This window comes from Hylobates moloch, unplaced genomic scaffold (assembly GCF_009828535.3).
Source record: "Hylobates moloch isolate HMO894 unplaced genomic scaffold, HMol_V3 SCAFFOLD_5, whole genome shotgun sequence".
Taxonomy (NCBI): domain Eukaryota; kingdom Metazoa; phylum Chordata; class Mammalia; order Primates; family Hylobatidae; genus Hylobates; species Hylobates moloch.
The window spans coordinates 98,521,923-98,535,890 of record NW_026652280.1 but is presented as its reverse complement, the minus strand read 5'-3'; the positions used below and the strand labels follow the sequence as shown (position 1 = coordinate 98,535,890).

Genomic DNA, 13,968 nt, shown 5'->3' with positions numbered 1-13,968 from the left:
TTGACATCACTGGGCCTTTCTCTCAGCTCCATACTCCCGTCTCTTGTGGGGGAAGAAGAGGGATCGACCCTGCCTCAGTTTCCCTAAGATGTAGATGCAGACTCTCCCAGTGCCTGTCAGGATCTGCCATGTATGTCAGCCTCCCAACCCCAAGGCAGAGTCATTTTCTTCCTGCACCCTCCTCCCCTCCCCACTTGCCTTGCCCTTCCACCTTCTCTGGGCCCCCTTGTTCCAGCTGTGGCAGAACTGGAACCATGTTTCGGCCTCTCCTGTGGTTGGCTTCTGAGAAGCTTGGACTTCAGAGAAGAGAAGCCTCTCTGCCCACAAAGATCTCACAGAATTTTGGGGGCACAGGCAGGAGGTGAGAGCTGCTGCGCCTTTTCTCCCAAACACACTGCTGAGTAACAAAGGCCCAGGTAACGAAAGAGGAGCCCGAGAGGGCCTGGGGTGGGAGAGAAAGCTGGAGGGACTTTCTCACGGATGGGGCCAGGCTGGGCCAGCAGGGTGAGGTAGCCCCTCCCTGATCCAATCTCCCAGTCCATGACTGTAACTGTAACTTGTAACTTCCCTGTCATCTCAGGCTGGCGCTGACGGCAGGAAAGTAACTGGAGAAGCAGAGCCAGGAAAGGGAGCAGTCCCCGCTCTGCACTCAGGGAGTCTCCCCATCTCAGGGATGAGACACAGCCTCTGCCTTCAGGGAGCCCCCAGTCTAAGCAGGGAGCCCCAGCTCCTGCTTTCAGGGATCTCCAGGGAAAAAGAAAGAGGCCTCCTCTCTCTGCCTTTCTCAATAACTTTGTTCTAGGAAGAGACAAACTAGGCAGAGAAATAAGAGCACGTGCTCCAGACGAATGGAAAGACAGAGCTTCAGCCTCCAGAGCCTAAGGACATGGGGAGTAGGAAGCCAGGCTAAGCTGGGAAGGGGTAGGGGGAGCTGGGTGACCTGGATGGGAATGAGATGGAACAAGGAATCTGGAAAGAGGTGAGATGGGAGGCGGTGATGCAGAAAGGAGGAGAGGAAACAAACAAACAGGCTGGGGCACAGTGGCTCACGCCTGTAATCCCAGCACTTTGGGAGGCCAAGGCGGGCAGATCGCTTGAGGCCAGGAATTTACCAGCCTGGCCAACATGGCAAAACCCCCGTCTCTACTAAAAATACAAAAATTAACTGGGCATGGTGGTGCACGCTTACATTCCCAGCTACTCAGGAGGCTGAGGCAGGAGAATCGCTTGAACCCGGGAGGCTGAGGCTGCAGTGAGCTCAGATAGCGCCATTGCACTCCAGTCTGAGTGACAGAGGGAGACTCTATCTAACTTTTTTTTTTTTTTTTTGAGATGGAGTCTCGGCAGGGCGCAATGGCTCACGCCTGTAATCCCAGCACTTTGCGAGGCCGAGGCGGGTGGATCACGAGGTCAGGAGATCGAGACCATCGTGGCTAACACGGTGAAACCCCGTCTCTACTAAAAGTACAAAAAATTAGCCGGGCGTGGTGGCATGTGCCTGTAGTCTCAGCTACTTGGGAGGCTGAGGCAGGAGAATGATGTGAACCTGGGAGGCGGAGCTTGCAGTGAGCCGAGATCGCACCACTGCACTCCGGCCTGGCCTGGGGAACAGAGAGAGACTCAAAAAAAAAAAAAAAAAAAAAAAAGAGACATGGAATCTCGTTCTGTCTCCCAGCTGCAGTGCAGTGGCGCGATCTTGGCTCTTGGCTCACTACAACCTCCACCTCCACCTCCACCTCCCGGGTTCAAGCGATTCTCCTACCTCAGCCTCCTGAGTAGCTGGGACTATAGGTATGCGCCACCACGCCCAGCTTATTTTTTATTTTTTTGAGATGGAGTCCCGCTGTGTTGCCCAGGCTGGAGTGCAGTGGTCAGTGGTGCCATCTTGGCTCACTGCAAGCTCCGCCTCCCAGATTCAAGCGACTCTCCTGCTTCAGCCTCCCAAGTAGCTGGGACTACAGGCACGTGCCACCATGCCCACCTAATCTCTATATTTTTAGTAGAGACAGGATTTCACTATGACGGCCAGGCTGGTGTTGAACTCCTGACCTCTTGATCCGCCTGCCTCGGCCTCCCAAAGTGCTGGGGTTCCAGGCGTGAGCCACCGTGCCCAGCATTTTTTTGTATTTTTAGTAGAGACAGGGTTTTGCCATGTTGGCCAGGCTGGTCTCGAACTCCTGACCTTAGGTGATCCGCCCGCCTCAGCCTCCCAAAGTGCTGAGATTACAGGCATGGGCCACCATGCCCAGCCCACTTCTTTTTTTAGGTGGAGTCTCACTCTGTCTCCCAGGCTGGAGTGCAATGGCGTGATCTCGGCTCACTGCAACCTCCGCCTCCTGGGTTCAAGCAATTCTCCTGCCTCAGCCTCCAAGTAGCTGGGATTACAGGCGCATGCCACCACACCCGGCTAATTTTTTTTTTCTTTTGAGACAGAGTCTCACTCTGTCGCCCAGGCTGGAGTGCAGTGGCACGATCTCGGCTCACTGCAACCTCCACCTGCCGGGTTCACACCATTCTCCTGCCTCAGCCTCCTGAGTAGCTGGGACTACAGGCGCCCGCCACCACGCCCGGCTCATTTCTTGTATTTTTAGTAGAGACGGAGCTTCACCGTGTTAACCAGGATGGTCTCGATCTCCGGACCTCGTGATCCACCCATCTTGGCTTCCCAAGGTCTGGGATTACAGGAGTGAGCCACCACGCCCGGCCTTTTTTTCATATTCTTAGTAGAGAGGTTTCACCATGTTGTCCAGGCTGGTCTCGAACTCCTGACCTCAAGTGATCCTCCTGTCTTGGCCTCCCAAAGTTCTGGGATTACAGGTGTGAGTGCCCAGCCTGGGAGATTCCATCTAAAAACAAACAAACACAAACAAACAAACAAAAAGCAGGCATCCAGAAAGACTCTCAGCAGCCAGCCCAGCAGGCTTCATCTTTCCATTTCTGAAAACAGCCTCGCCAGCCACTCAGTGACCAAAACCAGAAGCCGCAGAACCATTCTGCACACCTCTCTTTCTCTCATCCTTTCACGTCCCCTCTACACATCACTGTGCCCTGCGCCTGACTCTCTCCATCCTCTGCCTGTACAATTCACCAGCCTCCTGCTGGCTCTTCCTTCACCAATTTCTCTAGTCCCTCTCCACTTCGGTGCCAGAGGGAACTCCTAAAAACACACATGCAATTCTACCCCCTTCAAATATCCTTTGATGGCTTCTCATTGCTCTTAGAATAAAGAAGTACTTGGAGTGGCCTTCAGGTTCTGCAAGACCAGGCGCTGGCCACCCCTCCAGCCTCCCTGCACTCCGGTCAAGCCTCTGATGCTTGGCTGCCTGCAGGCTTTTAGCCTGTGGTTTCCGCTGCCAGAGCACCTTCCCCTCTGCTTTTACTCCTCTACACACCTCCTCTGCCCATGCCCAGTCTACCTGAGGCCTGCTTTATTATTCTCTCCCTCGTCCACCTTTTCCTTATAGCCCTTACCACAATACGCAATTATGTATGTATTGGTACACTTATTTTTAAATTATCTTTCCCCACTAAAGGTCTGTTTTCCCCTACAGGCCCCATGAGAGTGGAGAGCTTGTCTGTTTGATTCATTTCCGTGTTCCTAGTACCTAGCAGGGTGCCCAGCTCCTAGGAGGCTTTCAGGAAACAATATTAGATGAGTACATGAAAAAGCCCCTCACCTCCACCATCCCACACTCAGAGCCCAAGGGCTCTGGACACTGTCTCCCTACTCCCTGACCTTGGCCCTCTGCCCTCAGCCGTAGTGTGTGGCTTCTCATGGGGCAGAAGTGGGAGGCCCTGGCCCCGGGGCACCCTGGTCTTGCAGGGAGAGGAGGCTCATAGGCTATGAAGCGTGACCACTGACTGTCAGTGCTGATGAAGGGAGAGGCCGCTTAGGGCTACACAAGGAGCTAGCGTTGGAGAAGTGCTGGGTGCCAATGGGCAGAGAGGACGGCAAACCATACAGTGGGTCCTTCTCAGAGGAGCACATGTGGTAAGGGGAGGGGCCATGGCTTAAAGAGCCTCCAGTACTGCTTTGGACTTTATTCTGGGCAGAAGGAAGGGCTGCAGCTAAGGTGAGTTTTTATTTTGTTGTTTTTTAGGCAGGGCACTGACATAATGAAAGTTTTGTTTTAGAAGAATCCCCTGGCAGAATTGTAAGGGGTGGTTCAGAGACAGGACCATCACTCTCTGAAGGCTTCCTATGGCTAAGTGCTATGTGCTGAATGTGACTTATTTTACTTAACTCTTGTAACAACCCAGTGAGGTATTATTTATAATTGCTAGATATGGATTAGAAACCTGAGACTCATGGTGACCCTCTTCATTGGAAAACTGTCCCTTCCCAATCCTTAGGATTGAGGGATTGTCACAGTGCCCCACCTGTGCCAACAGCACCTAGTCCAAGGGATGGTCATGTGACCAAAGCAGAACAGAGTTGAGTCTTGGGATGTTGAAGATAGGGACCCTGGGTCTCTCTTTTTTTTGGATCTCAAACTGTAACTGTAAGCTTAGGGCATCTGAAGGCAATTTCCCATGACTTGGAGAAAACTATGTGACAGGATTGAATGTGGCTGATGCACAAAAGAAACAGATGAGGCCGGGCATGGTGGCTCACGCCTGTAATCCCAGCACTTTGGGAGGCCGAGGCGGGTGGATCACCTGAGGTCAGGAGTTCAAGACCAGCCTGGCCAACATGGCGAAACCTTGTCTCTACTAAAAATACAAAACTTAGTTGGGTGTGGTGGTTCGTGCCTGTAATTCCAGCTACTTGGGAGGCTGAGGCAGGAGAATCACAGAATCACTTGAACCTGTGAAACGGAGGTTGCAGTGAGCCAAGATTGCACCATTGCACTCCAGCCTGGGTGACAGAACGAGACTCCATTTAAAAAAAAAAGAAGAAAAAAGAAAGAAACAGATGAGCAGGATGTGTGGACAGGGAGAGGTTGATGACCGTCACTGAAATTCTGGATCCGGCCATACCTGAAGCCAGACCCAGCTGGAACTTCCTAGTACATAAGCCATTAAATTACATTATTTTGTGTTTTAAAAACACAAAATAACTGGCTGAGTACAGTGGCTGGCACCTGAAATCCCAGCATTTTGAGAGGCTGAGGCAGGAGGATCGCTTGAGCCCAGGAGTTTGAGACCTGGTGTAGACCTGAGTGTGGAGGCTCAGGGAGAGGGTTGGAGGAGGATCCAAGGGGCCTGGAAGATTTAGAAGCCAGAGGCAGAAGGATATGTGGGAGATTGAGGCAGGGAAGGATGGTAGCAGAGATGGCTTGTCTCAGACACAAAGGGCTGACAGGCAGGATGAGACCTCTCACCCAGAGGCCCAGGCAGCTGCAAGGCCAGCTTGTGGGTGTTGTTGAGCTCATCTGGAACCATGTGGGAGGCCAAGGCCAGGCCTGGGGTCACCCATGGGCTGAAGTTGGAGGAGAGGGAAGCAACAGCTGGAGGAGGAGGAGGAAACTGTCACCATGATGGAAAACATGAGAGAAAGTGGGAGTCAGCTCCTCAGAGCCCAGTGCCCCAGCTGAGAGGTCAGGAGGAGGAGGCCCTTGTGACCTTGGAAGCCAGAGCAGGACACCAAAGAGGGACCTTGGAGGAGGGAACGTGGAAGTGAGGCTTGTGGATTCAGCAGCAAATGAAGGGGTGGTGGTTAGAATGGTGACTGGAAGGACTGTTCCCTCCTGTTGTATAACTCAGTTCCATGCTGCAGAAACACAAGTCTTTCCCATACTACATTTCAGAGGCAAGGTTGAACTCAGGTGACTTATCTACCCCCTGCCCAATGAGCCAGAGACAGGTTTTATTTTTTTAAAGCATTTTAATAAAATTAACAAATAAATATTCTAAACTGTATAGGCTACAGGGACAAAGGGTAGAAGCTAAAGGGCCAGTCTTTCCTGCTCAGGCCCCCAAATCCCCTTTAGAGAGACCCTGCTCTGGGCTGGTTTGGGGCTAGGACTGCTGACTTGGGGAGGCGGGGAGTGAACCCGGAATGGGTGATCTGGGCTCTTGCAAGCCATTCCTCTTTGTTGGTGTAGGGGAGGAGAGAAGAGGTCAAAGAAAGCAAGATCCTGTAAGAGGCATCCCAGTGACCCCAAGAAGTGACTGGGGTAAGGGGAGCGTTATCCTAGAAGGAGAGGGTGGGAGGGAGGGGGCAGTGAAGCAGGGCGGTGGGCATGGCCGGTGGTGGGCTCCGGCCGCGGTTCTACCTGTGGCCACTCACTCTCGGACGTAGACCCTGGTGCACACAACGTCATCCGCCGTCATGGTCTGCAAGGACAGCAGTAGTTGTTAGCCTGAGAGGCCCCTGGGGTCCTGCGGCTTTGGAGGGGAGGGTTGAATGGAGGTACTCTGCTTGGCCTCCAGGTCCAAACCTGCTTCTTGGCTCAAGACCAATAGGCAGGAGCTGGTCCCAGAATGCCCAGGCATCAATGGAGGGAGGATGGCAGTAGAGCCCCTGGGGCCCGTCCTCCTCCTCAAGCCAGGAAGATCTCCCTGAAGAACTGCTGGGATCCCTCAGTACATGCCCTTTGCTTTGCATAAAAGGAACACCATTTCTAATTCACACAGGGCACTGTATGGGATAGGACGCCTTAGTTCTGTTCAAGCAGTCCCATCAGGAGGGTGCAGAGTCCAGCCATGGTTGTTCTTGAGTCTCCTGCACCCTGGGGTCTCCCAGAGAATCTCGGAAGGTAGCGCTGGGTTTGCTATTAGTGGGGAGGAGGCAGGACTTACCAGGATCAGCTCCCCATCATTGGTCAGTTCTCTGGTCCACGAGGTCTTGGGGCCCTCTCCCTTCAGGAGCTTCTGCTCACAGATCATTTTATTCTCACTCTCCCATTTCACCAGGCTCTGCAAGAGACAGGTGGCCAAGTGAGCTGGGCCCATAGCAGGGGGAATGCAGTGAGAGGGATAAGGGAGAGAGCCCCTTTCTAGCCCCCACCATACCTAGGGATTTTCCCTAGTGGGAACAGAGAGAAGCTAGGAGTTAACTGCTAGCCTGGAAAATGGCAGGTTGAGAGGCAGGGCAATGATGCCATGACCCTGGAGCCCCTCCTGGCACTCACCTTACAGGGCCTCCCATCCACAGTCTGCTCCTCAAACTCCTCCCCAACCTTGAAGTTAATCTCTGTGGTGCGCACGGTGGTGGAGGTTTTGATGTAGAAAGTGTCTCCCTCCTGTTTGATCTCCACTGCTGGCTTGGACGCTGCAGCCACAGCAATCTTCCTCAACATCACATTCACCCCTATGGGGAGAGTGGAGAGGCTCACCATTTAGGGGGCTTTGGGCACCTCTCTCATACCCTCTCCATGAGACAGTTGGAGCAGGCTGATTTGTGACTTGCTTGGGGTGGGTGTGTTGGGGGATGCATCTGCCTGGTGCCTAGGTGTCTTAAGAAAGTGCCTTGAAGGAGACGGTAGGCAGTGCAGCCCAGAAAGATGAGGGGGAGAGAGGCAGTGGCCTGCCCCTTGGAGTCCTGTTCCTAGCTGTGGCCCCACCTTGTTGAGTCAGCAGGTCTGGATCAGGCTCCCCACGTCTCAGCTCTTCAGTCCCAGAATGCCCAGGGGCAGCTTCTCCCCAGCCCCCTACCCAACAAACATCCTGCTACTGGCTCCGGTTGTCTCTGTTTACTTCACTTTTGGCCTTTTGTCTACCCTGTTGACAGCTCATCAGAGTCACTGGGACTGTACCCCTGGCCAAGCACAGGCCAGGCCCCATCACTCATGTCCTGGGAAGTAGGAGCCATTTCCCTCTCTGCCCTATCTGCCCACCCTATCTAGTGCTAGATAGGTTTCATTTGCCCAATTTCTGCCCCACAGCAACGAAAGAGAGCAGGGGCAGCTGCTTCCCTCTACAGAATGGTCAGCAGCCTGGGAAGACAGAGGCTCTGGAGTAAGGTCCATGAGGCTGTGATTTCCTCCTGGCTCAGCCCCCTTGCAGGCTGGGTGACCCTGAGCAAATGGCTTAACCACCCTGAGCCTTAGATTCCTCAATTGTAAAATGGAAATAACAGCTTCTTCAAAAGCCAATCAAGGTTGGGTACAGTGGCTCACACCTATAATCCCAGCACTTTGCAAGGCCAAGGCAGGTGGATTGTTTGAGTTCAGGAGTTCGATACCAGCCTGGGCAACATGCTGAAACCCCGACTCTACCAAAAAAAAAAAAAAGCCAGGGCTGGGCGCGGTTGCTCACACCTGTAATCCCAGCTACTCAGGAGGCTGAGGCAGGAGAATTGCTGAATTGCTTGAACCCGGGAGGTGGAGGTTGTAATGAACCGAGATCATGCCACTGCACTCCAGCCTGGGTGACAGAGAGAGACTGTCTCAAAAACAAAACAAAACAAAACAAAAGGCTGGGCGCAGTGGCTAGCGCCTGTAATCCCACGCTTTGGGAGGCCGAGGTGGGCGGATCACGAGGTCAAGAATTCGAGACCAGCCTGACCAACATAGTGAAACCCCGTCTCTACTAAAAATACAAAAATTAGCTGGGCGTAGTGGCATGCGCCTGTAATCCCAGCTACTTGGGAGGCTGAGGCTGGGGCAGGAGAATCGCTTGAATCCGGGAGGCAGAGGTTGCAGTGAGCCAAGATCACACCACTGCATTCCAGCCTGGGCGACAAGGCGAGACTCCGTCTCAAAAACAAACAAACAAACAAACAAACAAACAAAAACAAAAAACAAAATACAAAAATGAAAAACGGCTGGGCGCAGTGGCTCATGCCTGTAATCTCAGCACTTTAGGAGGCCGAGGTGGGTGGATCATCTGAGGTTGGGAGTTTGAGACCAGCCTGACCAGTGTGGAGAAACCTCATCTCTACTAAAAATACAAAATTAGCCGGGCATGGTGGCACATTCCTGTACTCCCAGCTACTCGGGAGGCTGAGGCAGGAGAATCGCTTGAATCCGGGAGGCGGAGGTTGTGGTGAGCCGAGATTGTGCCATTGCACTCCAGCCTGGGCAACAAGAGCAAAACTCTGTCTCAAAAAAAAAAAAAAAAAAAAGCCAATTGGGATGGTATGTGTTTAGGACTTAGCACACACAGTGCCAGGCATATGCTTAAGTTTTCAGGAAACAATAGCTATGATTGTTGGTATTATTTTTACTGATAAAAGGAAGGCAAAGGGTCAGGTGCCATGGCTCACGACTGTAATCCTAGCACTTTGGGAGGCCGAGGCAGGAGGATTGCTTAAGCCCAGAAGTTTGAGACTAGATTGGGCAACATAGTGAGACCCTACCACTAAAAAAAAAAAAAAAAAAAAAAAAAAGGAAAGCAAGAAGGTGGGGCTCAAAGCTCCCTGCATTAGGCAACATGCTCATCTGCCCTTCTGGAAGACTCCCACACCCCTGTCCCCTCAAGGGAACCCCCTCTGCCGTGAGAAGAAGGGATAGAAAAGGAGACTGCCCTCCCCGCTCTGTGTGATGTGTCCCCTCCTTCAGGATCCCTCACTCCCCAAACAGGGTCTGGCTATCTCATTCAGCCTCTGTGGATTCAGACACTCAGTGCACCTCCATATCCCAGCCCAGATTGGACCCCTTCTCTCTGCTCCCCAGTTATTAACCGAAGTGGGGGAGATAGGAGACAGCACCCCTCTGAAAGGAAGACGTGCAGAGAAGGGGGCCCCTCTGGATGGGCCCCAGGTCTAAGCTCCACACACCCACCTCACCTGGCCTGATCTGCCGCCCTGTCCTGGAGTAAAGCCAGGGATGCACTAGGCGGGGGTGAAAGGGCCCTCTGCCAGGTAGCAGGATTTCCCTGCCCCTGATCTGGCCAACTCCCTGGACCTCCTTCAGACCTGGGTTCCTAGAGAAACAAATCCTCTTTCCCCTCAGCGCCAAAGCATACCTACCCTACTCCAAACAGAAGAGAGAGAGAGAGAGGAAGCCTTGCCCCTGGGGAGGCCAGGACCCCCATTGTTGGCTGCTGAACTCTTGGGTCTAGGGAGAAATGACAGGTCCCCAAGTCTTATTGAGATGGACCCTTGACTAGCGAAGAGGGGTGTGCCAGGACCGAAGTTCCTGCAGAGGCAAGGCTGGGTTCAGAGGAGACATCCTTTCAGCGAGCCCCTGGTGCCTGTGGAGCTGGGGGCCCAGCTCAGCCGGCCTTAGCTGGTTCAGGACTGTGTTTGTCTAATGGATCTGTTTTTAATCTGCCCCCTGCAGGGCCTGAGAAGGGCACGTGGCTCAGAGAGACCCTGCAGGGAGGACAAACAGACTGAAGACAGACAGCAGGATTGGGGCCTTGAATCTTACTCTTCAGCTGGGGCCGGGGGGTGTACCAGGTCACCACCTCATCCACTGAGGACAGGGGCCAGAATCCAGAGAAGATGAGGAGGGAGTGGCATCTAGGCTTTCCAAAGAGAAAACTTCTATCTTTTTGTCTTTAAGTTTAGCAAGGACAGAGCAAGAATTACTGATATGACTCCAAGAAGTATTGTGGTTAGATCGCAGGAAGAACTAACAGCAAGGAGTGCTGGAGATCCCTGCTCTCTCTGCAGCATTCCAGACCCATCTTAGATCCAGACTCACTCCTGTAGTCCAGGGAGAGGGGGTCCCTCCCTCCCTACCCCCTCGCCCAACCCAGCCCAACTACCGTCTCTCTGTTGAGTGCAGGAATTGAAGGCAGCAGGCCTGCCCTTACGCTCCCAGTGGCTGGGGTCCTTAACTAACGTCCATCTCTCTCCCAGAGTCCTCTCCCAGTCACCAGGTCCTGGCACTCTCCCCTGCCCCAGATGTCTAGCCCAGTTGGCCCAGAGGGCATACAGAAGGTGGGCTGGGAAAGTGGGAAGGGCAGTCTGGATTGACTTAGTTTTCCCCACCTTTGACCAACACACCCAGTTGGGCTGCAGCTGATCTATGGTGGGGGAGAGGGAGGTGGGAACCTAGATTTTTGGAAATGTGGGATTGGGGTTTCACACGAAACCATCTGTTGAAATCCAAGAAAGTGATAATTATCCCTAGCGATTTTAGAACTCTGGAGCTGCTCGCTGTATGGAAATACTTGTCTCGCAGATGGGGGGTGGGGAGAGCAGAGTGGGAAGTGCAGAGGGGGAGGAAAGTGGGGCTCAGGGGGCGCTGGGGCAGCAGATCACCTCGTAGGCAGAGCTGGGTGCCCAGGGGTAATGAGCCTGCCCTGGGGATTGGGTTACCGAGGGGGGCACCGGGAAGGAGATTGGAATGTCTCCGAGCGGCTGGGCAGGGTAGGGAACCGGGCTCCCAGTCTGGATGCAGGGTTCGTGGCTCCACCAGCCCGCAGCTTCTGAACTGCAGAGAGCCAGGTGCCTCGGCCTGCCGAGTCCGGCCGCTGAGGCCAGCCTCTCCTTCCCCCAGAGGCCAACCTCGCGCTTCTGGTTTCTACGTGATTCACAGGCCGTGAGTCACCGCAGTGTTGGCACCGGTGGGCCCCCGCAGGAGAAAGCGGGATTTAGGCGTCGTGCCCAGCGCCCCGGGACCCGGACGCCTGGCACGTTTTTCGGGGATGCAGGCGCCCAGTGTCTCACGCCCTGATTGTGGTCCCGCTTTCTTTCTCATCACCAACTTCGAGGACTCCAGAGCCCCCCTTGCCCCACCTGGGCCCTCGAACATTTCCTTACCCAGCACTTTGAGCAATTCCTCGAAGTTTTCCGATCGGATGATTTTCCAGTTGCCAGAGAAGTTGGGCATGGTCGCGGCGCGGGAGGCGGTCCCCGTAGACCCCTAGGCTGGAGCACTGGACACTGTCTTTTAGTCAAAAGAGACGTCGCCGTCGCCGGGTCGTGAGGTTCTGGAACCAAGACACGTCCAGGGACAACCCCGAAGCTGGCCTGGGCTCCCGCGCGGACAGCTTTTATACCCTGTACGGAACCGCCCCTGCCCAGGATTGAAGTGGCCCCGCCTCCCGCTCCGCCCCCTCCACCTGGGGGCCCCGGCGCCCCCGCCACCAACCTCTGGATCTAGCCCGTGTGTGGGTCCAGGCTTCTCTGGGGACCGAGATTGCCTTCTCCTGCGCTAGTAAGTGGATGGGGAAGCGGACGCAAAGCCAGCACTTGAATTGCGCTCTCCGCCGAGGCCGGGGGAGCCAGCTGCGGGCGCAGATGCTCAGGGCTCGTGTATGGCTGTCCCCCACCCGAGTTCCTCACGTCTCGCCTGTTCCCCACCCATCCCCAACCTGACTCGGTGCATTCAACTCCTTGGCGCCAGACACCTGGCGACCCCACTCGCAGGCGGACCCCAGATCTTGAGCCGTAGCTGGCCCTGTCTCCATTGAAGCCTGAACTGGATCCAGTGGGACCACTCCGTACTCAGAGGGGCTGGGGAGCTGCGGGGTTCCTGGGGTTAGGGATCTAAGTGAGGTAACGGCGCCCCCTGCTGGAACAACTCGGAGAGGCTGGGCGGGGGCGGCACGGCCCCCCCAACCCCTCCACCCTGCTTCGGGCTCACGTAGTGCCTGGGAACTCTGGAAGTAGTCGCCGGGCGACTCGCTCCCCTTAAAGCGCTGGGCAGACATTGAAGGGTTAAGCAGGAGACCAGGGCGCGAGGCTGGGAGGGCAGAGGTCACAGCCAATCACTTGACGCGAGATCTTTATTAAAAGGCTTTCTCTGTCGCTTCACTCCCCAGATCCCGAGGGGGTCTCAGTAGGCGGAAGGGAGGGAGGCGGGAATAGAGGCGCGGAGCCCTGGGGAGCTGTGCCGCCACCTAGACAGGCGGGAGGATGGGTGCCGGGGGAGAAGGCGGAGCAGGGTCTCAGGTGTCACGATCCTGAGCTGTAAAACGGGCGGAAGGAGCGACCTCCCCTCCCTGGGAGAGCGGCTTTGAAATGGGAGATCAAAGAGGGTGGGAGGAGGGCACGGCTTCCTGCAGAGACCCGAGTGGGAGTGGGCGAGACCCCAGTGGAGATGGCAGGGAGACGGAGAAACAGAAACGGAGGTCAGGCGGGGAGCCTCGGAGACAGGCCTGGGACTCGAGGCCGGAAACCGCAGAGGAGCGAAGCCTGGCGGGATGCAGTGATTGGAGCCAAAGGAACCGTCCCGGCCTGTCCAACGCGGGGGGCCCTTCGGCCCGGTGGCCCTGAGCGAACCGATGCACGTGGCCCCGCTGCGTCCCATCCCCCACCCTCCCCAGACTCTTCCTCCCAGATCCTTCTGAGGCGGGAAGAAAAACCCCACATCTGGTCCCAGCCCTGGGTCCCTGCCCTGGCCCCTCCTCGCCAGCGTGGCCAAGGGTGGAGCAGGCAGTCGCTCTCAGATCTCTAAGTCCTTATGCTTAGAACCTAGGAGCGATCTAGGGAGTTGGGGGCTTTGGTGGGAGCTGGGGAGGAGTCCGGAGAAAGATGACCAAAGGAGAGGGGCCAGAGTGACCTCAGCATTGAGAACTGAAGGCTGGACAATGTACTGGGAGGTCGGGCCTCCGGGTTGCAGAGAGGGAAATCTGCAGAAATGGGTGGATGAGAAAATAAAGCAGCTCGGCTGACTGGGCAGCAGGAGGGATGGAGATTCCACTGCAGAAAGGACTTCTCTATGGGCCTCCGCCCGCAATAGCCAACAAACTGAGATTTGAAGAAGGGAGCTGAATACTTCAGCCTGGATTTAGGGGTCCAGGTTTTGTGTGGGGGAGCTTATTTGGGGGTGTTTGGGAGGCCTGGGCTTCTGGAAGGAAGAGGGCAGCAGGTCAAGGAGCTCTCTGAGGAAGGACAGACAAAAGCAGAGGTGGTGGAAGGAAGTGGGGTGGGGGTGGGGGTTCCCTGGGAAGTGCTTAGGGCCTGGGGTTGCAGGCACAGCCCGAGCTCCTCCCCCATCCTCCCTGCTCAGCAATGCTGTAGGTAAAGGAGAGGGATTAGGCTCTGACAGTGAAATCAGGCTCCTGGCCAAAGGGATGAGAAGAGGCTAGAGGAGGGAACATAGTGGAAACCAGATTCCTGCTGCTCCTCCTTCCCTTCACTGCCCCCTGCCTCCCCCACCTAGGTCATTTCGTCCATCTCCACGC

At 55.2% G+C, this 13,968-nt stretch overlaps 1 protein-coding gene across 1 annotated transcript; it reads right to left on the bottom strand.

The window, feature by feature from the left end:
• Positions 1-5,807: 5,807 nt before the first annotated feature.
• Positions 5,808-11,806, bottom strand: CRABP2 (cellular retinoic acid binding protein 2). The gene is made up of 4 exons (XM_032154128.2): positions 11,600-11,806; positions 7,077-7,255; positions 6,745-6,861; positions 5,808-6,279 (listed from the first exon to the last, which is right to left on the bottom strand). The coding sequence occupies exons 1-4, from the start codon at positions 11,667-11,669 to the stop codon at positions 6,229-6,231; spliced, it is 417 nt and encodes a 138-aa protein (XP_032010019.1). The 5' UTR covers positions 11,670-11,806; the 3' UTR covers positions 5,808-6,228.
• Between the last annotated feature and the right edge of the window lie 2,162 nt (positions 11,807-13,968).